The sequence below is a fragment of the Microtus oregoni genome, unplaced genomic scaffold (assembly GCF_018167655.1).
Source record: "Microtus oregoni isolate MIOR12 unplaced genomic scaffold, Mior012 000081F_ref0000091, whole genome shotgun sequence".
Classification (NCBI taxonomy): Eukaryota; Metazoa; Chordata; class Mammalia; order Rodentia; family Cricetidae; genus Microtus; species Microtus oregoni.
The window spans coordinates 3564347-3590490 of record NW_024544541.1 but is presented as its reverse complement, the minus strand read 5'-3'; the positions used below and the strand labels follow the sequence as shown (position 1 = coordinate 3590490).

Genomic DNA, 26144 nt, shown 5'->3' with positions numbered 1-26144 from the left:
TTTTCAAGCAGGATTTCTCTGTGTAGCCTTGACTGTCCTACAACTTGCTCTATAGATCAGGTTGGCCTCAAATTCAGAGAGATCCGCCTGCCTCTGTCTTCTGAGTGCTGGGATTAAAAGCATGTGCCACCATGCCTGACCAAAAAAAAATATTCTTCAAAATGCTATCCGTGGGGCTGGAGATATGGTTCAGCAATTAATAGCACTTGCTGCTCTTCCAGAGGACTCAAGTTCCGTTCCCAGTGCCCAAACTCTATGCTGCCTGTAACTCTACAGGAGATCCAATGCTCTCTCTATGGCCTCCAAAAGCACTGGAACATACAAGGCAGAGCGTGCGTGCGCGCACACACAAGCACATGCACACACATGCACAATCTAAAAACTTGCTGTCCTAGTGACTAATGAGAACAAGCAGACCCCAGGCTCCTCCAACAGGTCAATCAAAGGCCCATTCTTTTCTCCATAGACCAATCCTTCCCATGAGTCTCAATTTTTACTTCTACAATTGCTGGACTGCAAGGTCCTTCCCCATAGCACCCCAGAGCTAGGAGCAGGAGGATTATTACAAGTTTGAGGCCAGTCTGGTCTACGCAGTGCAACATAGTCAGGGTGAGAGAGCCTCTGTCTTCAAATGAGTAACTTTCCCTGCAGACCAGCTCCAGAACCAGGAACCCAGCTCCCTGACTCCGCCCCTCTGGGCTCAGCAGTCACCAGCAGCCTCTCCCTCACCCGCCACCCACCATTCATCTTCCCAGATGCAGCCACATCTTGTCTTCTGTCCTGTGGTCCCTCTCCTCTTGGGTTCGCCTGTTTGCTCAAATCTCTTCTTTTGCCTCTCCCTGGGTTGAGGGGGCTGTCTAGGCAGTCCACGTGACTGTGGCGGAAACTCGGGCCCAATAGACCTTCCTGGTCCCACCAAATAGGACACTGAGGGTGGGTGAGGGTGGAATTGAGGATTGCTACCAGGTTGTGGCCTAGTCAAGCTTCTACCCCCGCCCCCCCAGAGCCACCTAACCTTCCTGCCTGGAAGTGAGGCAGGCAGGAGCCATGGATGGATTCCCAGAATCCCTGGGTCCGGGAGGCTGGGGGCAGGGCCGGGTGCTGGACAAACAGATCAAAGGTGAGTCAAGCTGGGCCTGAGAGCTGGTGGCACATCATGAGGTGGGTGAGTGAGTGACCCATGGCCTCTGGGGGAGCAGGAGGGATTAGGCCCGGTCCCTCATGTCCCTTCCCTGCCCACAGGCTACTCATCTTCCTAGGCCTGCTGTGGAGCCTGGTGACCACACTTCGGGCTTCAAAGTGGCCTGAGCCTGTATTCGGACGCCTGGCGTCCCCTGGTTTCCCAGAGACATATGGCAACAATCAGGATCGGTCCTGGAAGCTGACTGCACCCCCTGGCTACCGCCTGCGCCTCTATTTTACCCACTTCAACCTGGAACTCTCTTACCGCTGCGAGTATGACTTTGTCAAGGTACCTGGCAGGTGACAGGGGGCACAGCTGGGGCCATGGGGCATGGCAAAGTCTGACAGGAAGGCAGGCCTGGCTCTAACCTTCCCTCCCTCTGACCCCACAGTTGAGCTCAGGGAACAAGGTGCTGGCGACACTGTGTGGCCAGGAGAGTACGGATACTGAGCAGGCACCGGGCAATGACACCTTCTACTCACTGGGCCCTCACCTGGAGGTCACCTTCCACTCAGACTACTCCAATGAGAAGCCATTCACAGGCTTTGAGGCCTTCTATGCAACGGAGGGTGAGCACTCCCGGGCCCAGGCTGCCCATCTTGGGGTCTCTTGCCTCCCACCTCTCCTGGGGCTCTGGATTAGGTCAAACCAGCAGGAAAGGTGAGTCCTGCCATCGCCTGACGTCAGGCACCGTGGGGGCTAATGACACACGACCCGGTAGCTGTCAATGACGTAATGATGCCCCAGCACACAGATGTCAGGTCACAAAGCGCTTGCACAGGCGTGTGGCTTCACACTTGACTGCACACTCTGGTCCCTGAAGGGACTATCTGTGTGAACTCAGGCAAGTGGCACAGCCTCTCTATGCCCAGACTGCTGCTGTATGGGGTCCGTGGAACCTCGTCCACCTTGTTCGCCACTGGGTTGATTGATCACACTGTCTGGGCGGCTCTGAGTAGGACTCAGCCTATCACTGGTTTAGCAAGGGTGCTGTTTGCATCTCTGCCCTAGGGCTGTGAATTGCCAAGCTGCAGCCTCCTCCCACGGGCCACCAAGGCCTGAGCTCTGTCCCATCTCATCCCCCTTGCCTGCCTGGCCCCCTAGATGTGGACGAGTGCCGAGCGTCCCTGGAAGAAGTCCCTTGTGACCATTACTGCCACAACTACCTGGGCGGTTACTACTGCTCCTGCAGAGTGGGCTACATTCTCCACCAGAACAAACACACCTGCTCAGGTGAGAGGGTGGGGTACCCCTCTGCACCGATTGCTCCAGCTCCCCAAGGCTCAGGAGGCTGGCCTCTTGCTCCCCTGTTAGCATGCCTGACTCCTCCCTAGCCAATCACCTCTCCCTCCTGGGTGGTTCCTGGGTAGGCTTGGCATCTCTGGCTAAGCCTGGCTCACCTTGAGCTTCCCTTCTGTCACAGACCCTCAGGGTAGGGGGGCGGCACCGGCAGGCTCAGTGCCACTGTTCCTGACCCCAGCCCCTGGATGCTTGCTTTGGCCTCCCTGTCCCTTCATCCTTTACCCTGGCCCTGCTCTCCTCAGTCTCCCTGATGCCCCCTCTCTCTTCCAGAGCAGAGCCTCTAACCTCCCTCAGCTCCAGCCTGCCCACCCCAAGGGGTCAGATGTCAGAGCGTGTCCACCCCTGCAGCTCTGCGTGGGGCTGGAAAGGCTGCCAGCTACAGCAACCATCCGCCATGCGCACAACAACAATAAACCTGCCTCCGTCTCCACTGTGGCTGTGTGTCTCTTGTGGGGAGTGGGGGAGAGTTAGGGACAGCTGAGCCACCTGGTGCCTTCATCTTAACCCTCCTTGCCTCATAGCCTGATGGCGGGAACCTCCTCCAGGGTCCTAGGCACTTGCAAAGGGCTTGCTTTAAGTCCCTTATCCTGTGGATGGGGCGCTGAATGGCAGGGTTAGCCTGAGCTCACACAGGGAGACTGTCCTGTTACCACTTCTGAAGTTGATCTCAGGACATCTTCAGCCAGTTCTCGCTTATAGGGCAATGCAGGGTTTTGTTTCCTGACCTGGAGGAGCTTGATTCAGAACAGAGAGACCGAGGAAGGTGTTGCCAAGGGATCAGGCTAGTTACCTTACATCCAGGGGAATCTCTCTAGCAGTAGGAAGCAGCCTCAGGGAAGGAGGGCAATGTGGAGTCTTCACTTCCTACAAGCCATCTTACCACCCGTTTGCCCCTACCCTGAGCGGGGATGGGGGAAGAACCTCTCAAAGAGGCGGCACCTGATCACCTACAGGGCAGCTTAGCAGCCTGAGAAAGGAGGGCAGACTGTGTGCACACTGGTGACGTAAATTTCCCTCAGCCGTCCCCAGGGCTACTTCTAAGAACAGGGAAGGCCTGGGAAAAGCATTTCAGGCTGTTCCCTGGGATCCAGGGCTCTGGGCTGGTCTCTGCCAGACATGGCGGGAGCCCCCTTGTGGACACGCTTGGGAACTGTGAGGTGGGCACTGGAATGATTCGGAAGCAGGGAAAAGCCCTGACTGAGTTCAAGGGGCGGCCTCCTTCCTTTCCCTGAATTCCTAAGGCCCCTGGGGAGGTGGGCTGCCTCCTCTTGCCAGGGCCCACTTCCCTCTGGCCAAGCCTCCCTTCCTTTGCTCTCCACCAGCTGGTACTCTGACCCTGGGGTAGGAGCTTGGGCCCTGGCAAACTATCCCTGACGCTACCCTGCTTCAGCTAACGCCCGAGGGCAACAGAGTTCCTTTCTGTCCTCGGGCATCGTCTAGGGTGGAGTCTGTGTCCCCTCCTGCCTCTGCGGTTTATCAAGAGCTGGGCCTTGACCAAACCCAGAACATAGGTGTCCCTGGTGTTTCCCCATTCTCGAGTGCTGTCCCCGGTTCGAGCAGTCATGCTATCCTGTCTTCTCTCCTCCCAGCCCTATGTTCAGGCCAGGTGTTCACTGGGAGGTCTGGGGAGCTCAGTAGCCCTGAATACCCACAGCCGTACCCCAAACTCACCAGCTGCACCTACAGCATCCGCCTGGAGGAGGGCTTCAGGGTCATCGTGGACTTCGTGGAGTCCTTCGATGTGGAGATGCACCCCGAGATCCAGTGCCCCTATGACTCCCTCAAGGTCTGATTCTTGCACCCTTTCCTTGTTGTGTTCCCTTGTCGTGCCCCCCAACAACCCTCCATTTCTTCCAACTAGTGGCCCCCTGTTTTCTGTCCCCCCAGTGAGTCCCTTCCAACCTTTCTGTGAGGGGTCTAAGCCAGCTTGTGGTTTCCGCATGAAGAACGGGGTCCCACCCTGTTGTGCCAGCCTGCCCCAGCCACTTTCAGTTGGTGCGCTTCCCTCTAACACAGGCCAGACCCCTGCAGCAGGTCCTAGGGTTTTCTTTGTTCAGATCCAAACGGAGAAGAGGGAATACGGCCCATTTTGTGGGAAGACCTTGCCCCGCAGGATTGAAACGAACAGCAACAGCGTGACCATCATGTTTGCCACTGATGATTCGGGGAACCACACAGGCTGGAAGATACGCTACACAAGCACAGGTGAGCAAGCAGCTCGGGCGCAGGCAGCAAAGGAAACGGTTTCTGTCCCTTGTGCGGCATCAGCAGACTACATAGCCCTGGACTCTTTCCTGCCAGGCCAAGAAAGGGAGCCCAGATGGGGCAGCGTAGCCTGTCACATGACGTTCCATGACAGACGTAGTGATAGCAATCGTCACGTTCCTTCCCTCTATCCCTTCACCCAGGCAACCATTTTCCTGGGCAACCTCCCTCAGTTCCGGTATTTTTGAGATAGTGTCTAACTCTGTGGGTCAAAGGGCCCTAAACTTGTCTTATAGCAAAACAGCCCTTAAACTCGAATCTTCCTGCCTCTGCCCAAGAGCTGCGATTCCAGGTCCATGCTTCCCTCTGTCTTGGCCCCGTCAGGAGCCACCCACCCACTCACCTGTTCCCTTCCGCATCTGTACTCACTTTGTAATTTGAGGCTGGCTTTGAACTCAGAGATCCATCTGCCTTTGCCTCCTGAGTGCTGAGATTAAAGGTGTGTGTGCTGCCAGCCCCGGCTCCTGGTTACCTTTTTTCTTTCCTCTTTGTTATTTTTATTTTATTTTATTTATTTACTTTTGTGATTTTTCTTTTTTGAGATAGGATTTCTCTTTGTAGCGCTGGCTGTTCTGGAACTTGTTCTATAGACCAGGCTGGCCTTAAACTCACAAAGATCTGCCTGCCTCTGCCTCCCGAGTGCTGGGATTAAACGCAAGCGCCACCACCGCCCGGCTTGTATTTAATTTATAACCAAGACTGCGCATTGCTAAATTCAGTCCTGGCTGTTACAGACTTCAAAAATAAACCTGTTCCTCTGCACAGCTCAGCCCTGCCCTGATCCAATGGCGCCACCTAATGGTCACATTTCACCCGTGCAAGCCAAGTACATCCTGAAGGACAGCTTTTCCGTCTTCTGCAAGCCTGGCTTTGAGCTTCTCCAAGTGAGTCACTAAAAACCTGAGTGCCTATGATCATGGTGCCTTTGAAATTCGAGATGAAAATGGGAAGTGTGCCGGGCAGTGGTGGTGCATGCCTTTAATTCCAGCACTCGGGAGGCAGAGGCAGAACTCTGTGAGTTCGAGGTCAGCCTAGTCTACAAGAGCTAGTAGACAGGCTCCAAAGCTACAAAGAAACCCCGTATCAAAAAAAAAAAAAAAAGAAAGAAAGAAAGAAAGAAAATGGGAAGTGCTTACGTACGCAGAAAACAATCAGAGTAGTAGTAAGTTTGCAGCAAAGAGGAATAGGAGAATCTTTTTGGGGGACCATGGTGTGTGTGGAGGGGAATCCTGCCTTTCATTTTTGTTTTGAGGCAGTTTTTGCCTAAAACAATGTCGTCCAGGCTGGCCTCAAGTTCAAATTCTTTCTGCTTCATGCTGGGCGTTGGTGGCACACATCTTTAATCCCAGCATTTGGAAGGCAGAGGTGGGCAGATCTCTGTGAGTTTGAGGCCAGCCTGGTTTACAGAGCAAGTTCTACAATAGGCTCTAAAACTACACAGGGAACCCTGTCTCGAAACAAACAAACAAACAAAACCCCAACCTTCCTGCCTCAGCCTCCTGAGTGCTGGGATGATTAGCATATGCTTGTGTGCTGCTACAAGCAGTCGTACCTTTTAAAAGTAATTACTTTTTTTTCGAATTTTTTTTAAAAAGCATGTGCCACCACTGTACAGCCTGTTTCTGATTTTGTGTTTGTTGTTTAATTTATGTGCATTGATATTTTGCCTGCATAGGTCTATGTGTGTGTCAGATCCCCTGGAACTGGAGTTAAAGACAGGTGCAAGCTGCCATGTGGGTGCTGGGAATTGAACCCAGGATCCTCTGAAGAGCAGCTGGTGCTCTTAACCACTGAGCTGCCATTCTAGCCCTTTCTGCTTGTTTTTCTGAGACAGGTTTCTCTGTGTAGTGCCGGATACCCTGGAAGTCACTCTGTAGACCAGGCCGGCCTCCAACTCACATAGACCTGCTAGTCTCTGCCTCCCAAGTGCTGGGATTAAAGGCGTGTGCCATCACTGCCTGGCTCGGCAGTCACTTCTTGAGACAATGGCTCAAGATGTAGACCAGACTGGCCATGTGCTCTTTGGCTTCCTGCTTCAGCTTCTCCAGTGCTGGGATTATAGGTGTACGTGGTCACACCTGGCAGAGGGTTCTACTTCTGGTGCTGAGGCCTGACTCTCACACTAAGTATGCTGTCTGCGTCACGGCCTGCACAGCCCACAGCCCTGTCTGCTGTGAAGTCTCTTTTAGAGAAAGAACTTCTATTCATCTGCAAAATGCAGCAGCTCTCTGGAAAGGGGCTGAGACAACAGAAAGGGGTGCGCGCACCTTGCCCCATGAACTCTGCAGAGCTCCTGTTAAATTAAGTCTTCCCTGGTCAGCTGAAAACCTTCCTGGGGAACAGCCCCTGGGCCCACAAAGCTTAGACAGCCCTGGAAAGAGTACATTCTGCAAAGTTATAAATAGTGCTCACTGTTAAGGGAGAGGGAAGATAATTTTAAAAACTGCTTAGTGCATTGCTTCGGGACACAGGTAAGAGATTAACTCATCTTCACTGTGGTCTTCAAAATTGTCACTGAATCCCAGTGGCAAAAAGCAATAACCCTGGAGTGACAGCTAGGGATGGAGTCCAGTCTGTGGAGGGGCAAACTGGAGAAAGCCCCACCTTGCAAAACTCTTGGTCAGGCTCTTCCACTGTTTCTTAAGTGCAAGATCACAAATTTGTTCAACTGTTCTGAAACAGTTTTATGTAGCGTAGGCTGGCCTTGAACTTGCTCTGTAGCTGAGGATATCTTGTCCTGTCCTGGTCTTCTTGCTTCTACTTTCCCAGTGCTGGGATTAATGCATGTTCCATCACGCCCAGTGTATGTGTTGCTTTGGACCCAACCCAGGACTTGGAAGATGCTAGTAAAGCATTCTATACATCCTGTGTTTATTATTTAACTGAAAAAATGTATATTCTTTGAAACATTATAGCTTTTGCAAATGGCACCCTCTTCCATTAATGCATACTTTCCCTTTCTCTGGACTATGTAGACCAGGCTGGTTTCAAACTCAAGAGATCTGCATGCCTTGGATTAAAGGTTGTTCCACCACACTTGGCTCAGTGGTTGATATTACTTCAGGGATTAAAGATGTGTTCAGCTTAATGTTTGACTTTAGTAACTGACCTCTGCAGTTTTTCACAAACATTTATGGAGGTTTCTCTGTGCAGCCCTGACTTGTCCTGAAATTTGATTTGTAGACCACGCTGGCCTTGAACTGAGAGATCTGTCTGTCTCTGCCTCCTTGAGCACTGGGGTCACTGGCACTACCACCATGCCAGGCTCCTTTTGAAAAAAACATTTATTTGTGTGGCTTCATACGCGTTAATGTTTAGAGGCCAGTTCTCTTTTTACCATGCAGATTACAGGTCTCAAATTCAGGGTTGTCGGGCTTGGCAGCTAATCTTATCTGCTGAGCCATCTCACTGGCCCTGACCCCGTCTGGCACTTAGTATAAATAAATGGCGGAAGAGCCTAGAGAGATGATTGAACACATCAGTTGTTCTTACCGAGGACTGGCATTTAGTTCCGAGCACCTACGTGGTGGCTCACAACCTCACTAACTTGTTTCAAGGGGTCCAAGGCCACCTTCTGTCCTCTATAGACATCCAGCACATCAGTGGTACGCCAAACACTCAAATCCATAAAACAAATCTAAACTCTTTAATTTTTGCCAGCACGCCTTTAATCCCAGCACTTGGGAGGTGGAGGCAGAGGCAGGTGGATCTCTGTGAGTTCAAGGCTAGCCTAGTCTACAAGAGCTACTTCCAGGAAGGCTCCAAAGCTACAGAGAAACCCTTTCTCAAAAACCAAAACCAAAATTTTTTTAAATGTGTGATTGTGTACACCTTTAATCCCAGCACTCAGGAGGCAGAAGTAGGTGGATCTCTGTGAATTAAAAAAATCAGTCTGGCCTGGCAGTGGTGGCACACACCTTTAATCCCAGAACTCGGGAGGCAGGGGCAGGCGGATCTCTGTGAGTTCGGGGCCAGCCTGGTCTACAGAGCTATTTACAGGACAGGCTCCAAAGTTACAGAAAAACCCTGTCTCGAAAAACCAAAGAAACCCAGCCTGGTCTTGGTCTACACAGTTCCAGGACAGCAGGGCTTCATAAAAATAAATGGTGGAAGGGGCAGGGGGCTAATCCCTCCAGAGGAAGGGATGAGAGGGGAGCACTGACAGGAACTCTGGCCAGATGAGTTCTAGGGTGCATTGGGAAGCAGTCTATATGTAAGAATTGCAGCAGTTATTAATGTGTACAATACCACCACGGACTAGGTGACATAAACCAGCAGAGCTGTTGGCAGCAAATGTGCACATGAAACAAGGCCTCCCAGTTACTGCTCTCACTTGAGGTTTGAGGGGAGGGACCTGATGTTAACAGGGAGCTCATTTTCTGAATTTTCTCTTCAGGGTTCTGTGTCCTTAAAATCATTCACTGCTGTCTGTCAGAAAGATGGATCCTGGGACTGGCCAATACCAGAGTGCAGCAGTACGGTCATATGGTGACAAGCCCCTTCCCTTGCTACCACCTGTACCGTTTCTGTGTACCCTTCATGTGCACACACGTGAATGAACATGTAGTTAGAGCAGTGGTTCTCAACCTCCCTAGCGCTGCGGCCCTTTAATACAGTCCCTCGCGTGGTACCCACAGACCATAATTTTCATTGCTATGCTATAACTGTAATTTTACTACTGTTATGAAATTAATGTTTTCCATTGGTCTATAGGCAACCTGAGAAAGGGTTCTTCAACCCCAAAGGGGCCAGGACCCATATGTTGAGAACCACTGGGTTACGGTCTGCCTGGCATTCTCTACAGATCACCACCCCCTCATCTTACTTAGGGAGTACACTGCCATCTCTGGTTTACCTGGGTGCTGAGGACCTATGCCTGTACAGAAAGCACGCTCCCCAGCCCACCACTAATCACTCTGTGACTTGTCATTCCTACCTCCCCTGCCAAATGAATCATTTACTAGGGCACAAATTCTAGATTTCCTTCTACTCAAGTCTATGGGCCAAGAGGAACCGAAGTACTGAGGAAAGGCAGAGTGCTCTGAAGTAATTCAGAGTGTAAGAAGTGTAAAATGAGGCTCGTGCAGATGGAAGAAATGTAGGGAACCATCTGAGCCTCGTAATTCCTATCGCCCTACAGAAGTGTGATGCTGCTGCGTAGGCCTCTCCTGTTCTTTTTTCTTTCTTTTTTGTTTTTCAAGACACGATTTCAGGGGGCTGGCGAGATGGCTCAGTGGTTAAGAGCACTGACTGCTCTTCCAGAGGTCCTGAGTTCAATTTCCAGCAACCAAATGGTGGCTCACAGACATCTGTGATGAGATCTGGTGCCCCCTTCTGGTGTGCAGGAAGGAATGTTGTATACATAATAAATAAATCTTAAAAAAAAAAAAAGACACGATTTCAGGGGCTGGAGAGATGGCTCAGAGGTTAAGAGCATTGACTGCTCTTCCAAAGGTCCTGAGTTCACTTCCCAGCAACCACATGGTGGCTCACAACCATCTGTAATGAGGTCTGGTGCCCTCTTCTGGCCTTCAGGCATACACACAGACAGAACATTGTATACATAATAAATAAATATTAAAAAAAAAAAAGGACACGATTTCACTGTTTAGCTCTGGCTGTCCTGGAACTAGTTCTGTTGACCTTACCTGTCTCTATCTCCCTGCGTGGTGAGATTAAAGGTGTTTGCTATCACCACCCCACTACCCCTCTGTGGGCACACACAGGCACGCTGTAAGTGCAGGATGAGGACAGTTCTGCAGTGTGCACACCTACCACACACATACAGGGATAATGGCACATTCCCATTTTGAAAACAAAGAAATTTCTCAAGAATCACACACTCTTAGTACTGTCTCATTACAAGAGTCCACATATTTGAAAACAAACTTCAAGGTTTGAGAGTATCTGGGCAACCAGTGGTCTGGGTCCTGCTACTGCTTGTAGTTCTAGACACAGAAGCTATTTCACCTGTGGCACGGCAGAGCCATGGCTGCTGCTCTTCCAGAAAACCCAGGTTCAGTTCCCAGCACCCACCTAACTCCAGCTTCAGGGCTTCTGACACCCTCGCATGTACCTTACAAACATGCAGACAAAATGCCAGCGAGAGGCCAGGCAGTGGTGGCACACGTTAATCCCAGCACTTGGGAAGCAGAGGCTGGTGGATTGAGTTTGAGGCCAGCCTGGTCTACAGAGCAAGTTCCAGGACAGGCTCCAAAGCTACAGAGAAACCCCATCTATTTTTTTTTTTTAACTTTATTTTATGTGCATTGGTGTGAAGTGTCAGATCCCCTGGAACTGATCTTCAGACAGTTGTGAGCTGCCATGTGGGTGCTGGGAATTGAACCTGGTTCCTCTGGAAGAGCAGTCTGTGCTCTTAACCACTGAGCCATCTCTCCAGCCCCCCCCATCTTTATTTTTTGGAGACAAGTTTCTCTGTAGCTTTGGTGCCAGTCCCAGAAATAGCTCTTGTAGACCAGACTGCCTATGCCTCCTGAGTGTTGGGATTAAAGGCGTGCACCACCACTGCCTGGCAAGAAACCCCATCTTGAAAAACAATAAAACTGTGCCAGGCAGTAGTGGCAGCACACCTTTAATCCCAGTACTTTTGAGGCAGAGGACACAGCAACTTCTAGGACAGCCAGGGCTATGTATAGAGACACTGTCCCAAGCACCCCCCGCCCCTGTATAACTGTAAAGAGGACCTTTAGTCCACTGGTTTATGTCACACAATAACACTGGCTTTTCTTCCATGTTCTCCTGTAGACCATTTCTTTTGTAGGAGCTATGTAACTCTCAAGTGTTTCTGAATTCCCTTCTCTGGAGAGCCCACCCACTCCTCTCCAGAAGTCCCTTCAGTTAGCATTACCAAACTGAAGCTATTCTTGCCATGCACTATGTAGAGGAAATAGAGGCTAGCACAAGGCCCACTTGGCTCTCCATAAGTACTCCACCAATCCATAAACAAAGGGGTTCTTCTTCCCTACTGTTTCTTTACTAGTTGTTGACTGTGGTCCTCCCGATGACCTACCCAATGGCCACATGAAATACATCACAGGCCCTGAAGTGACCACCTACAAGGCTGTCATCCAATACAGCTGTGAAGAGACTTTCTACACAATGAGCAGTGATGGTAAGTACTTTCTTCAAGGAGGGGCGGGTGGTACTTGGAACTTGAGTCCTTAAGGTTGAATATAAACTTGAGGCAGACTTTTTGGCTAAGGGAGACAAAGGATTAAAAGGCCTTTCTCCCTCGTGCTAAGTGAAATATTACAGTTGAAGTGACTTTAATGTCAATTTGCAAGAATCTGAAAACAGATCTTATCTAGTAAATGACTACCACAAACACACAATATATTCCAAATGGTTTAATTTAACAAGTCAAAAACCTTATCATTAAGCACTTGAGATCTTGATACATATTCAAGTTACACATCTAAAAGGTTTCCACTTTGCAAGCAAACATGGTAATGCAGACAGCTATTTATGAAATCATGTAAAATGGTTATTCACACACCTCTCCCCACCATGGATGCTCAAGAATCAACATTTTTCAAGGGGTTATTCAAGCAAATGACAACCACAGTTAAACATTTTTGCTTTTCCAACGATTTGCAGGTAAATATGTGTGTGAAGCTGATGGATTCTGGACGAGCTCCAAAGGAGAAAAATTCCTCCCGGTTTGCAAGCCTGGTAATGGACGCATTTATAAAAGAGAATCACAGCTGACACAGAGTAGATGGAAGATAACAGGCAGACAGGGGGCTCAGAGGCTGGCTTAGGCCAACATAACTCCCAAGCATGTTCTCATTACCCCTCTGCAAACAGAGGCTGCTAGCTGCACCACTCATTTGACCATTTTTGACCTTATGATTAGGCAAGCGTAAAAAATTAAATGATTTTTTAAATTATCTAAAACGATTTATACACTTATAAACACGAATTCTTGCTGAGTTACTTTTCTTCTCTGTAAAAGTGCTATTAAAACCCAAAGCTAATAACTTCATTATTTCCCTAAGCAATTGTTTTCAACATACACGTTTTTCAACATTAATGCAATTTGCCTTTTAATAGTATTTAATTTTTTTAAACCAGAATTGGCTCCAATAATAATAGTTGAGAATGCTTTTAAAAAAATTTAAAGGTAATAATACACTCATTACCCCCATGTTAGCTGGTTTAAATTAGTTTTCTAACCCTGTATTTGGTTTACATGCTGCTTCTAAGTTTTAATCAAAGTACAAGACCACAATAAGAAACATGTGCTGCATTCCTGAGTAATTAGCTTGCAACAGAGACACTGCAAACTTAATGTTTGGATGATTCAACTAGACCAGAAACACAAATTTTAGAACCAGAAGCATCTTGGCCATTGCTGCTACATTATGATTTACTACATTTTTACATTCAAAGGCAACAGTAATTTTGCAAACCATAACCTTAATTCCTGCCTTCCCAGAGTTCCTAATGAACTCAGAGGTAAAGCAAGCAATGCAGAGTCCTGACCTTTCGCCTGTATGTGGCACTCATGTCTTTGTTCACACAACTCCTGTCCGTATTGTCTACAGCTTTCCTCATGTTTTCATAAAGCAAAACATAAGAATCTGTGAAATCTTACTGATCCTGAGGAGCTAAGCACCAGATAAGGACTATCAAGTGAAACTAGAACAGCCTCACTTGCCTAACAGAGAGGATGCCTACCTATCCACCAATCCATGGGACAGAACTACTGACACTCAACTTGCTTTTGCTCTTTCCTCAGTCTGTGGGATGTCCACACTCTCTACAAGAGGCCGCATATTTGGAGGGCAGCTCGCAAAGACTGGTGACTTTCCTTGGCAAGTCTTATTACTGGGGGAGACCATAGCAGCAGGGGCTCTTTTACACGACAACTGGATCCTAACAGCTGCTCATGCTGTGTATGGGCTAACAGAGGACGTGTCTTCCCTGGACATTCGTATGGGTATCCTCAAAAGGCTCTCACCTCATTACACCCAAGCCTGGCCCGAGGCTGTCTTTATACATGAAGGTTACAATCACAATGCTGGTTTTGACAATGACATAGCACTGATTAAACTCAAGAACAAAGTCACCATCAATGGAAGTGTCATGCCTGTTTGCCTGCCAACAAAAGAAGTTGCATCCTTAATGAGGACAGATACCATTGGAACTGTGGCTGGCTGGGGCTTAACCCAGAAGGGGTTTCTTGCTAGAAACCTAATGTTTGTGGACATACCAATTGTCGACCATCAAAAATGCACTTCTGCATACGCAAAGAAGCTCTACCCAGGAGGAAGAGTAACTGCTAACATGCTCTGTGCTGGCTTACAAACTGGTGGCAAGGACAGTTGCAGAGGTGACAGTGGAGGGGCATTAGTGTTTCTAGATAATGAAACACAGCGATGGTTTGTGGGAGGAATAGTTTCCTGGGGTTCCATTAATTGTGGGGAGGCAGATCAATATGGGGTCTATACCAAAGTCATAAACTATATTTCCTGGATCCAGAACATAATGAGTAACTTCTAACTTGTATGCCTCCAATCTGTGAATTATTCTTACAAATACCTGGAAAGGCTCTTAGCAGTAACAGAACCCAAGGAGCATCAATGGCCCACCCTAAACTAAACCGGATTAAACTGTTACATGCACTTGCCAATGTCAACTTTGTCGATTCATGGTGTTCAATACGTTTATTTTTACCAACCCTGCACACAAACCTACCATGTCGTGTTCAATTCTCTACAATCTATTGGCTGTTCCCATTTCTGAACTAAAGGCTTGCTGTTGATTTTCATAATCAATGGGTTCATGTTCTAGGCTGGCCTTAAAACTAATGTAGCAGGGCTGGAGAGATGGCTCAGCGGTTAAGAGCATTGCCTGCTCTTCCAAAGGTCATGAGTTCAATTCCCAGCAACCACATGGTGGCTCACAACCATCTGTAATGAGGTTTGGTCTCTTCTTGCAGACACACACACAGACAGAATATTGTACGCATAATAAATAAATATTTAAAAAAAAAAAAAAAAAAAAAAAAAAAAAAAAAAAAAAAACTAATGTAGCAGACAACCCAACCTCTTTCTTTTGCTCCTACCAGCCAAATGCTTAGGGATTAAAGGTGTATGCCACACCTCACTTTATCTGGTGCTGACAATTAAATCTGGGTTTTGGATATGCGAGTTTGGCAAGCCAACTAAGATAACATTCTGAATCCTGCTCCACCCACCCTAACCCTTGAGTAGCAGCCAGGCCGACCTCAAATTTACAATTCTGCTTCAGCCTCACAAGTGCTGGGTATTAAAGTGTATGCCACTATATCTGGACTGTTCTTAAGTGAGCATGACTTGGGCACAGGTGACCCAAAACAGATCATAGAAAGCACACCAGCAGAAAACCGCACACAGTGAACTTATGTAACAAAAACGATGGTAACTCACAAAGCAACTGCTACTCTCCCGCTAAGATGCTGCCTTAATCTTAAAATGTCACATTTGATTGTACTTCCAATGAGTTCTGAGACAGTATCACTATGGAGCAACAGCTGGCCCACAACTCTGAAGTGTATGCCTCAACTTCTGGGATTAAAGGCATGTGCCACCACACCCAGCTGGAGACTCACATTTTTAATGGATGAAAATGCTATATTGCACCTTCCCTCAGAAGTCACTGTTAAAACTTTCTGGCATTTTTGTCATGAAAAATGTTTTTTTTTTTTCCAGTAAGACTCCAGACACTAAACTGTTGGTGGCAAGAAAACTTTTTATTCAACTGCGGTTCAAAGATTGTTTAAGAATGAATGCATTTTGATAACCAAATAGATTTTCAAAACCAAATTTTTGCCAAGTAGTTTATTTCTAAAACTTCATGTAGGGCAAATAACTATCTACAGCTACATCATACCATAAACATTAAAAGGCTACTCAACATTGAAAGCCTTCTAGATGACCAGTAGTAACTCTTTAACAGGTGCAAACAAGGGATCAAAACCATGCCATCGACAAGTAACTTACCCCAGGACTCCTGGACGGCTTGCCAGTTTAGTCTTTGGAGGTCCCCGAAAACCATTTTAATGTTACCATGTTACTGCTGCTGAGTAATAGTGCAAGTGCTAAAATGCAAAATTCAGATGTACAGGGTTTGGAAATCATGCAGATTTAGATGCAGAGAAAAAAATTTACAATAACTCAAGATCCTTTTACAGAGGATACTTAATAATGAAACACCGTGTTCACAAGTCTAGAGGATATAAAATTTCAAAACACGCAATTTGCAAAATGACAAGCCTATTTATCATCATCTATTTAGGTAAGGGCAGTGGGGAAACTAACAAAAATGGTCACATCTTTCCAGCTAGAAAAGGAGTTCCCCAGCTCTCAGTAGTTACAGGAAAGTACAACAATCAAGGTATTATTGCTTTTACATTCTTAACAATGCATTGTGAGAGTCTAATCTGATTTTGTGAGCACTGTCACTTCATGCCCCTACAGCCCAGAGGGGACAAGCCCATCTCACTTAAAGACTGCCACAGATAGACAACCCACCCTACTAGTTCTTAAAGCTATCAGGCTTCTGAATGGATTTCAGGCACATGGTTTCTTCTACTTCATCCCTATTGCAATTAATTCCACTTTTAAATCCCCCAGAATGTTTATCATCCCTTCTTTCCCATTGATATGCTCTGCTACAAAGCATTTGGAAACAACTGTTTTGCCCCCTCCCAAATAGTATTTTTAGAAGGCATGAGTTCCCAACGGAGACTTATACAGCCATGTCAATAGAAAAATCACTCAAATGCACAGAGGCACTCAGAACAAGCTGGAGGGTAACTGCTTACCATTTTAGGTTCTGTCACCCAGACTTATGAAAAACTAGATTAAAAACAGAATAACCCATGAAAAAACTTTCACTTTGGACAATGCAAGAACAAATAGCAATTAAGTCTGGGTATCAGGTGTCAATGCATGACAGGTGATGAATCCATTTGACTTGAGACAACTTTTCAAATAAGTTTATTTGAAGCAAAATAAACTACTGCCAAGAAACTTTATGAAAGTTCCATCTCAAAAGGGTCAAAAAGGGGAATTAACTGCTATGAATTCTTTGCATTCAGGGCTGCAAAACAAAGACACATATTATTTAAATCAGTTTTATTTAAGAATTTCCAACAATGACAACTCTTATAAAAAGCATCCAAGCACAGGACACAGAACTGCAGCAAACAGCATTCTTATGTTAGCTAACAGACATGAGAACGTCCACCCTCTTTGAGACACCTGAGCTCACTGGTGAACTCTGCTTCCAAGTTCTCCTGCAAAGCACACCACAAGCTCAGTCCATGTTCGCAGCCCATCAGCTTCAGTTCACGTGCCCACACTTCCAGCTCAGTAGCAGAGGAGAACACACATACAGCATTCACAGCAGTTGACAGAGGGGAGGGAAGTACAAGTATTTCACTGAACACATTCAACTAAAGTGGGTTTTCTAAGAACAAAACTCAAAGTCTTCCAACAGACGTGGATGTCCTTTGATGCGAAACATTCGTACGTTTATTTGCTATCATTGCTCTCTGCACACTCTCTCACCAAAGCCACAGGATTGAGTGACACATCTCTCCAAGTTAAAAAATATCCATTTTGCACCACCAAGTCTCTGCACGCGCTCTCTCCTTTCCTCGCTCATACTAGCCTTTCATGCCTCGGCACCACCATCAATCCCACACAAGGTTTCAAAAGTTCAAACAGCCTTCTGGTTCCATATCACAGCCTTGCGTTCATAGCGTTGATACGACTCCATGAAATAAAGAGTAGCGGATAAAAATGGAACACCCACCGTCAAAGACGCAGCCTGTGCAGCGTGATGACGAATTCTTGGATGAGAAAGCATGTAGACAGAAGTATTCCTATGGCAGAATATTTACAGCACTACTTTCAATGAAGTGCTTCTTCCATAAACATTTGAAATGAGATGAACTGCAGAGATTAAATGAAGGCTTCATATTGTACTTTCGTATATGAAGGAAGACAAGTGTTAAAAACAAAACCAAAAGAACCAAACACCATGACATCATGATCTCCCAAATGGAGATATTCCTAAGGAAAAAATTCATAGGGTGGGATTCAAATTAAAATGAGAAAAGAATGTAGTTCTAACCAATGGTTTCTATTCTGAACATGCAAAGAATCCATTTAACAAGTCCAATGACAGAATATTACAGAGAAACCTTCTGAGATCAATTGTAGTGTTGGTTTACCAATTAGGCAAACAGCAGTTCACTTTCACCCACTCAGTATTTTAACCCTTTATATAACAAAACTTATAAAATTCATTTAGCTTTTCCTCTTTTTCTAAAGAAAAATGTCAAAAATACTGCTGAATATACTCCACACTGAACAAACCAATCTGAAAATTTTTAGTACATATGTATTTTACAATATACTTACCATGAGTTTAGAAAAATTTGAATCCCACCATTCTATACCTACCTACCTACCAACCGACCACCCCTCCCCCAGCACTGTCTACATTCCCCAGCCAGAGGATTTAGAATCCATGCTTGAGCCAAAACCGCCATTAAAACCACTGCCTGACCCTGCATTTGATGCTGACCCCCAACCAAGAGGGGCACCAGAATTAGAACCACTATAGGAATTATTCCCTGAACCAAACGTCTGATTTGGCTCCCTTTGCATGCTGCCCTGGCTTTGGTTATTACCAGATGGACCTGACTGGTTCTGTTGGCTGGCTAACATGCCCATCATTCCCCAACTGCTCTGCAATGCTGCCTGAGCTGCAGCCATCATCGCTGGATTAATGCTAAAAGCTCCGAAGTTCATTCCTCCACCCATATTGCCACCCTGGTTATTTCCCAAGCCAGCTCCACCCCCTCTACTGTTACCAAACCCACCCTGATTCCCAAAGCCACCTGGATTACCACCAAATCTTCCACTTCTTTCTAACTGTCTATTGCTATTATGCTTAGGTTCAGCATTGGATATATGCACGCTGATTCCTTTAATGATCAAATCCTCTCCACAAAGAGACTGGGCAACCTATAAGAAATAAGGAATGTAAATGGTGATTAAACCAACTCACGTACCAACTCAGCAATACAATACCAAATCTTAGTATAACCCATCTAAGTAGAAGGAAAATAAGCAATGATTGCTAGTTTCACTTTGGCAACATCTGTAACTAAAATATGTGTAACAGCCCCAAAGCTCACATAATGAAAAACATCGGAAGAGCATCTTACTGCTATCTAAACCCATACACTCTACTCTGAAAATGTGACAATCAGCTGGAACAAGTCACTTTTATCATTTTGAGTGCTGGAGACTGAGCTTAGCACCTACTGTATCATGCTGGGCACATACAGTAGCCCCAAACCAGATACATTCCCAGCCCTGAAACGTATTAAGAAGAAAAATACCTTATCATCTGCAAAGGTAACAAAGGCAAAAGCCCTGAATGGTTTGGGAATGAAGACATCTACTACTTCTCCATACTGACAGAAAAATTGTTGAAGCTCTTCAGCAGTCATATCCTCTGTACAACGCCCAACAAACACCTTTCTGCTTCTCAAAGGTTCATCTGGGCTTTGCTGGTCAAAAGAAAGGAACATCAGAAATAAATATATAAGGCATACTTCCCCTTTCTTTGGTGTTTTGCCCCCCGCCCCAGACAAAGTCTGTGTATCCTTCGTTGGCCTGTGCCTCTGGGTGCTGGGATTAAAAGTGTGTGACAAGATTTATGGCCCCTTGTGGGGGGTGGGGGAAAGGCATGCTTTGCCTTCCTGTATCTATGTTAACCAGGTCTGGTGCCCTTTTAGGACAGAAGGGATTGGATCACTCAGAACTGTAGTTAGTTGCTGCTGCAGTGCAGGTGCTGAAAACTGAACCAATCCCTTTCCAAAAATAAGTAATTACTAATTAAGTTCTCAACCTCACTTCCTTGGGATTTTAAGACAGCTCCATGTACCCCAGGATGGCCCTCAGCTTGATATGTAAGTGAGGACAACCTGAATTACAGGAATGCAACATCATGCCCAGCTTTAATTTCCTTCACACACGAGACCATTATGTGCACATTCGGGATAGAGGTTGATGCTACTCATCTTTCTTAGTCATTCTCCACCTTTTTTTGAGTCTGGGTCTCTCACTAAACTTTTATTTTTCTAGACTGGTAGCTGGTAAGCTCCATGGATCACCTGCCTCTCCCTCTGCAGGGGAACCCACATGCTATCACAACCCGTTCTTTAAAAAAACAAAAAATGTGGGTTCTTGGTAGAAGTAGCAAAGGTCTCAAGAATCAGGTAGTGGTTTAACCTCAGCACTCAAGAGACAGAGGCAGGCTGACCTGAGTTTGAGGCCAGCCTGGTCTATAGAATGAGCTCCAGAACAGCCAGGGCCAAACAGAGAAACCCATCTGAGAAAAACAAACAAAAAGCAAAAAAAGCCTGCCTGGCGGTGGTGGCACACGCCTTTAATCCCAGCACTGGGAAGGCAGAGGTAGGCGGATATCTGTGAGTTAGAGACCAGCCTGGTCTACAGAGCTAGTTCCAGGACAGGTTCCAAAGCTACAGAGAAACCCTGTCTCGGAAAAAACAAACAAAACCACAAAAAAACAAAACAAAACAAAACAAATCAAACCAAACCAAAAATCCCCCCCCAAAACAAACAATCCTAGTACTCGGGAGAGGCAAGCATGGAGATCTGAGTTCACAGCCAGCCTGATATACACAGTACATAGCAAGTTCCAGGACAGCCAAGGTTACACAGTTGAAAAGCTAAAACTTTCCTTGCCATGTTTCCAAATGCATTTAATATTTTAAGGTATCTTAAGAAAAGATTCTCCAAGCATACAGGAAAACAAAGAGCAAAATACCTTAGAATTGGGAAGTTTACAGTCACACCATCGTCCATCTATCATATGTCGTTGTGACATTACTTTCACTTGGGTTTCATATTCCGTAAACCGAACAAAGCCAAACCCTTTTGAGTGACCAGTTTTAAGATCTTTCTTGACCTAAGAAAGGACGATTGAAACTTATTCTACTAATATCACACATAAACAAATCAGAGATCACATAAAACTCTGAATGGCTTCAACTGAATGAAGCAGCACATTAAAGTCAATAGAGCTCAAGGCAAAGTCAACAGCAGAAAATCAGAGAACAGTAGAGAATGACTAACTTGGACTCTAATAATGTTTAGAATGAGCACAAAGAAGATCTAATATAACCTATTCCTTTAAACTAGTAGCTATCAAGCTTCCTAATGCTTGCAACCTTTAATACAGGTCCTCATGCTATGGTGACCCCACACATAATTATTTTTGTTGCTACTTCTTAACTATAATTTTGTTACTGTTATGACCTATACAAACAGCATAAAGAGGGGATGGGGTTTGGGGGGGTGAGTGGGAGGGAAGTGGAAATTTTGAATGATATTATTTATAAAGCAACAACAACAACAAAAGCAATTAGCTAGTTAAGTTTACCTGAACCATAAGAACCTCTCCAAAAGTGCTGAAATAATCTTTAAGATCTTGTTCTGTTGTTTTCCAGGGGAGACCCAACACTATTAGATCAGATGTTTTCTGGACTGCTCTTTTCACCTTCACTGCTGAGGAAGCATCTGTCTCATCCATTTTTCTTTTGTTATCTAAACAAGGCAAACAGAAACCCATATTTAGCAGTTAAAAAAAAAAAAAGGGCAGGTGGATCTCTGTGTTTGAGGCCAGCCTGGTCTATCTAACAACAAAATACAATGAACCAACAAGACCAGATCTATAAACAGTGAAGAGACTGGAAAACTTGTATCCTTCTTAGGACAGAATGTAGCTTAAGAGGCTGATTTTTCTGGTGCAAATTAGAGGAATCTCAATTCTAGTTTGGTATTATCTTTTTGAAAATTGATTTGTGTACATTTGAGAAAGTGCCGAGTATACCATTTGTAAGCAGTTTTTGGCCTTCTGTCTTGTTATTCCTGGGGAAGGCTGTACCCCACAGAAATCAGCTACCAGAGGTAGACAGGTGGCCTGGCTTGCTGAGAGTTGTCTTTACTGCATTTATCAGCTATCTATCTCCCTGGCCTAGTTTTGAACAATCTAAGATTATAAAACCAACTGCATGTTCTCCTCAAAACCGGTATCTACATAAACAAAATTCTACTCCATTTTCATTTTGTGGCATTAAATTTATCTGACTAATCCAAGGGATCAAACACCCTCTTGGGATGCACATGGTGTAAAAGAAAACAAAAAACCCCCAAAAAACAATAAAAAAACCTTACAAAGCCCACATACATACTTAAAAGAGAAAACTAGCAACTTTTATTTCTACATGTAAATTTGGGTGCTTTCTGTCTTATCCAAACATCCAGTGATACTGTTTACATATGCCACCAAAACTGGTCTTAAAGAATCCTCTTTCTGGTCGGGCAGTGGTAACAAACGCCTTTAATCCCAGCACCCGGGTCTCTGTGAGTTCGAGGTCAGCCTGGTCTACAAGAGCTAGTTCCAGGACAGGCTCCAAAGCCACAGAGAAATCCTGTGGTGGCGGGCCACAAGAACCCTCTTTCCTCATCCTTCCTGCCGTTATTATTGGCTGCACGCCACCTCAAAGGCCAGACAAGCACTTTACTACGCTCTAGCTTCAGCTCCCGTTCATGTAGACACAGTATTCTACCATGTCCCCACAGTGCTCTTCAAATGGTGGTGGTACATATGTGCCTTTAATCTCAGGACCTGGGAGGCAGAGGCAGGCAGATTTTTGTGAGTTTGAAGTCAGCCTGGTCTACAAAAAGCTATTTCCAGGACAGGCCCCAAAGCTACAGAGAAATACTCTCGGAAACCCCCTTCCCCCAAAATTGAGTTTCTCCTGCTTGAGCTTCTTAACCTTCAATTTCGAGTGTGTGCCACCCCCAAACAACATCAAATGTTCTTTTAATTTTTTTTTTTTGGTTTTTTAAGACAGGTTTTTATAATTTTGAGATCTTCATATTACAGATTTGAAGATCACTGTGAGGAAACAGTGAAATATAACGTAGTAGAGTGTTTTCTTTCTCTGTGTTACAGCCCTGGCTGTTCTGGAACTCACTCTGTAGACCAGGATGCCTCTGCCTCCTGAGTGCCAGGATTAAAGGTGTGTGCTACCACTGCCCAGCAGATCCTCTTTAATTTCTTAGACAAATATTAGTCTTTGCATATTGAACAATTTGTGGACTGACCTCCCTTGTTTGAGACCTCAGCTGTAACTATGTAGCCCAGACTGGATTCAAAGTCACGATCTTTCTGCCTCATACCCCCTGCTGATGCTGGGATTACAGGTATGTGTGGCACTTTGTTGCAATATCATTATACTAAAAGTAACAACGTACCAATTCCCAGGCAATCATCCTCTTTCGAAGACAGGGTCTCTGTTTATCCCTGGCTGTCCCAAACTCAAGAGATTGACTCCCCTCAGCTTTCGAGTGCTTGAGTCAAAGCTGTGTGACATGAGGCCTGGCTTTCTCATAAGAGGCAGGGAAAATAAGACCACAACCTTAAAATCAAGGTAATTCTGTACTAAATCAAGATTTGGGCCACTGCAACTGTGGCTTCTCTGAGGAGGGGAAAAGAGGTTAATTTAAACAAGGGAGCAAGAGGCTAAAAGCACTGCTCTTGTGGAGCTAAGGGTTTGGTTCTCAGCAACCACATGGCAGCTCACAACCATTCAAACGCCCCCTTCAGATGGTTGGATGCCCTTTTTGCATCAGGCACACACAGTGCAGAAATTTGAGAAAGCCGGGCCTGGTGGCACATACTTTTGATCCCAGTTACAGACAGTTGTAAGCTGCCCTGTGGATGCTGGGAATTGAATCTGGGTTCTCTTAAGAGCCATTGTTCTTAACCAGAGTCACCACTCCATCCCAAGGCACTTTGTTTTAACAGCCTAAATTTAGCATCAGATTGGCAATAACTGTTCCAACAGCTTAACATTTAAGTATATACTCCTATAAAAAAATAGCCCTACAATTCCAATCACTATTTAGACTAGGGACCTTTTAGAGTAGTCTAAGCAAAGTTTAAAAGAACTGGATTGTAGAAGACATTTGCCACAAAGGCCAAACCCCGAGGACAGAGCCTAACAGTCCTTGCACGGCAAACATGAAGCCCTGGACATCACAGCGGCACCACACACAAATAATCTACGATTTAGGATGGCATACAAGCCTAACTGTAGTCAGCCATAAGGCAAAAACAGAGTAACAAACCTTTCGGATAGTTGACAACGTACACCAGATTTCCCCAGCCGGCATCCGGGGCATGCAGGATTCCTTCCACCAGCCGAACACCCCGCATACACTGAGACACGGGATTCCGGTAGCGCAGGCCGCATGCCCCTGGAAACTGGGCTGTAACTGTGGACAACAACACTGTACCATCGTCTTCTGATGGTATCTCAATGGGCTCATCGTTCTCATCTTCTGTTACCCGAATATATTCAGACATCTTTGCCGAATTTTCTAAAGAGAGATGAATGACCAAGAGAATAATAGCAGTTATTTCTTTATATTTAGTCACCACCACTACTGTTCCCACTTCCTGAAAAGCCTCTTGCCACTTGAAACCTAATGTTTCTTTTGCCATCCCTGAGAACTGAGGAAGAGTATTCTTTTTTTTTTTTGGTTTTTCAAGACAGGGTTTCTCTGTGGTTTTGGAGCCTGTCCTGGAACTAGCTCTTGTAGACCAGGCTGGTCTCGAACTCACAGAGATCCGCCTGCCTCTGCCTCCCGAGTGCTGGGATTAAAGGCGTGCGCCACCACGGCCCGGCCAAGAGTATTCTTTAGAGATAAAAAAAAAAAAAGACTTTAAACTTTTTGTTCCCAACTCACTTATTTAATAAGTGTTTTCTCAGGGCTTACTATATGCTTGAGGTGCGCTAAAATTCCAAAAGTGTTACCACCTGGCTTGTTGGTTACAAAACCAGACAAAAAAATAAAGGGTTAAAGAACTAATTGTTTCTGTTCCGACTTTTTTTTTTTTCTTGCAAACACAGTTTTCTTACCCGGAGCGAAAACTACAGACTACAATATTTTCTGGCCATCCTGAACTAGTTTTATTCCAAGGTCTGAGACCCTACATTGGGCCGAGCACGTGCTTTAAGCGGGTGGAAGAAATCCACAAAGAATTCCATCTGGGGCTGGCGGCGCTCGGAAACTTGAGGTCTCCTGTTCCTCATTCTCGGGAAGGGAGAGCTAAACTTGGGCGTCGAGGGCAGGAACGACAGTGGCTCCGCGACGTAGGCCACCACTTCCCAGAAGGCTCTGCGCGATGAACGACGTTAACCACCCCCCCACTCGGCCTGGGGTGGGGCCGCCGGAGTACAAGGCCCACGGTGGCACCGATTGTTCTCGGACTCCCGAAGGGGTCCGCACCGCCGAAGCCCCGGGGCTGCGACAAACTCCCCGCCCGCACGGCCCGGCAGGCTCGGCGTCCGGCCCCGGCTGCCGCCCGCGCTAGGCCCTAACGACGCGGCGGCGCGAGGCCAGCTAGGCCCCGCTCCAGAGCGCCCTTCCCGCCGCGCAGGGCGCCTGAGACCTCCCCGCGGAGCCCCATCCGGAGCCCGCGAGCAGCCCTGGGGTCACCACTCACCGCTAGGCCGCGACCAGAAAGCACGACGAGGAAACGGCGACAGCGAGGGACCCGATCTCAGCCGAGCTACCACTTCGTGCCCACAAAATGGCGCTAGGGCCGCCTCCCGCCCCCGCCCGCCTTCGGCCGCTCCCACCCACTTCCTGTCAGGAGGGGCGCTCACCTCGCGGAGGCTCAGGCGCTCCCTCCTCGAAGTGGCTCAGATCCTAGCGGGCGCCCGGACACGCAGAAAGGAATGGAAGGACGCGGAGAGCGGAGGGGCCGCGCCGGAGACGCCGAAGCCGGAGACACAGCGCGGCTACGCAGGCTTTAGCTTCCACCCCCACGCGACGTGGCACGTGGCTCCGTCCGACCAACCGCCGACCCCAGCAGAGCAGCTCGCGCTCACGGAAAGTGCGCGAGACTGGCGGAAGGCCGGGAAGAGCGTGGCGGGACCGGGGACGGTGGGCGGGGCTTCAAGGGAAGGGGCGGAGCCGGGGCGGGCGGGGCGCGAGAGGGTCGGGTGGGGGCGGGGAGGGAATCTCGCAGGGAACCCCGGCTCCCGGCTCTAAACTTTGCTGGTCTTCAGACGTCTTCTGCCATTGCTCGGTAATTTCCAACCGTGGAAACCCTAGCTTTGGTCTACACAAATGGTAGCTGTCCTAAGTACTACTTTGTATCAGGTACTTTTGTGCCCCGTCTGGCTCCAGGGAAGAACAAAACAAAATAGAATCTTGTGAATCGTAGACAAGTGTTCTTCCATTGACCTTGGGCTGTGCTTGTC

The 26144-nt window shown here is 46.8% G+C and overlaps 2 protein-coding genes across 11 annotated transcripts; one reads left to right on the top strand and one right to left on the bottom strand.

Moving 5' to 3' along the window:
• Nucleotides 1-1125: 1125 nt before the first annotated feature.
• LOC121441736 (mannan-binding lectin serine protease 2) lies at nucleotides 1126-14397 on the top strand. 2 transcript variants are annotated; one of them, XM_041643002.1, is made up of 11 exons: nucleotides 1126-1161; nucleotides 1243-1471; nucleotides 1575-1752; nucleotides 2288-2416; nucleotides 4075-4271; nucleotides 4543-4690; nucleotides 5516-5634; nucleotides 9147-9225; nucleotides 11751-11882; nucleotides 12368-12442; nucleotides 13512-14397. In XM_041643002.1, exons 1-11 carry the CDS (start codon nucleotides 1157-1159, stop codon nucleotides 14273-14275), a joined length of 2055 nt encoding a protein of 684 aa, XP_041498936.1. In that variant the 5' UTR covers nucleotides 1126-1156; the 3' UTR covers nucleotides 14276-14397. The 2 variants fall into 2 exon arrangements, with proteins under 2 accessions (XP_041498936.1, XP_041498937.1); XM_041643003.1 differs by lacking the exons at nucleotides 1126-1161; nucleotides 4075-4271; nucleotides 4543-4690; ... (3 more) ...; nucleotides 12368-12442; nucleotides 13512-14397 and adding an exon at nucleotides 2756-2915 and having other exon boundaries at nucleotides 1174-1471.
• Nucleotides 14398-15493: 1096 nt separating this feature from the next.
• LOC121441737 (TAR DNA-binding protein 43) lies at nucleotides 15494-25750 on the bottom strand. 9 transcript variants are annotated; one of them, XR_005973503.1, is made up of 8 exons: nucleotides 25545-25748; nucleotides 24001-24252; nucleotides 21245-21408; nucleotides 20630-20770; nucleotides 19176-19346; nucleotides 18651-18795; nucleotides 17576-17715; nucleotides 15494-16858 (listed from the first exon to the last, which is right to left on the bottom strand). XR_005973503.1 is itself a non-coding variant. In XM_041643006.1 (7 exons), the coding sequence occupies exons 2-7, from the start codon at nucleotides 24236-24238 to the stop codon at nucleotides 17660-17662; spliced, it is 915 nt and encodes a 304-aa protein (XP_041498940.1). In that variant the 5' UTR covers nucleotides 24239-24252; nucleotides 25545-25748; the 3' UTR covers nucleotides 16865-17659. The 9 variants fall into 9 exon arrangements, 6 of the variants coding, with proteins under 6 accessions (XP_041498940.1, XP_041498941.1, XP_041498943.1 ...); XR_005973504.1 differs by having other exon boundaries at nucleotides 18669-18795; nucleotides 25545-25747; XR_005973505.1 differs by having other exon boundaries at nucleotides 18678-18795; nucleotides 25545-25747.
• Nucleotides 25751-26144: the final 394 nt, after the last annotated feature.

What these genes read in the sequence shown, in the direction of transcription:
- LOC121441737 (XM_041643004.1), bottom strand. Translation starts at nt 24,238, where the DNA reads ATGTCTGAATATATTCGGGTAACAGAAGATGAGAACGATGAGCCCATT. An exon ending in CGTTGTCAACTATCCGAAAG is followed by an intron (nt 21,409 to 24,000) that starts GTTTGTTACTCT and finishes TGCCTTGTTTAG; the next exon opens with ATAACAAAAGAAAAATGGAT. An exon ending in TTACCTTTGCAGATGATAAG is followed by an intron (nt 18,796 to 19,175) that starts GTATTTTTCTTC and finishes TATTTCTTATAG; the next exon opens with GTTGCCCAGTCTCTTTGTGG.
- LOC121441736 (XM_041643002.1), top strand. An exon ending in GGCCTTCTATGCAACGGAGG is followed by an intron (nt 1,753 to 2,287) that starts GTGAGCACTCCC and finishes CTGGCCCCCTAG; the next exon opens with ATGTGGACGAGTGCCGAGCG. An exon ending in CCTCCCGGTTTGCAAGCCTG is followed by an intron (nt 12,443 to 13,511) that starts GTAATGGACGCA and finishes CTCTTTCCTCAG; the next exon opens with TCTGTGGGATGTCCACACTC.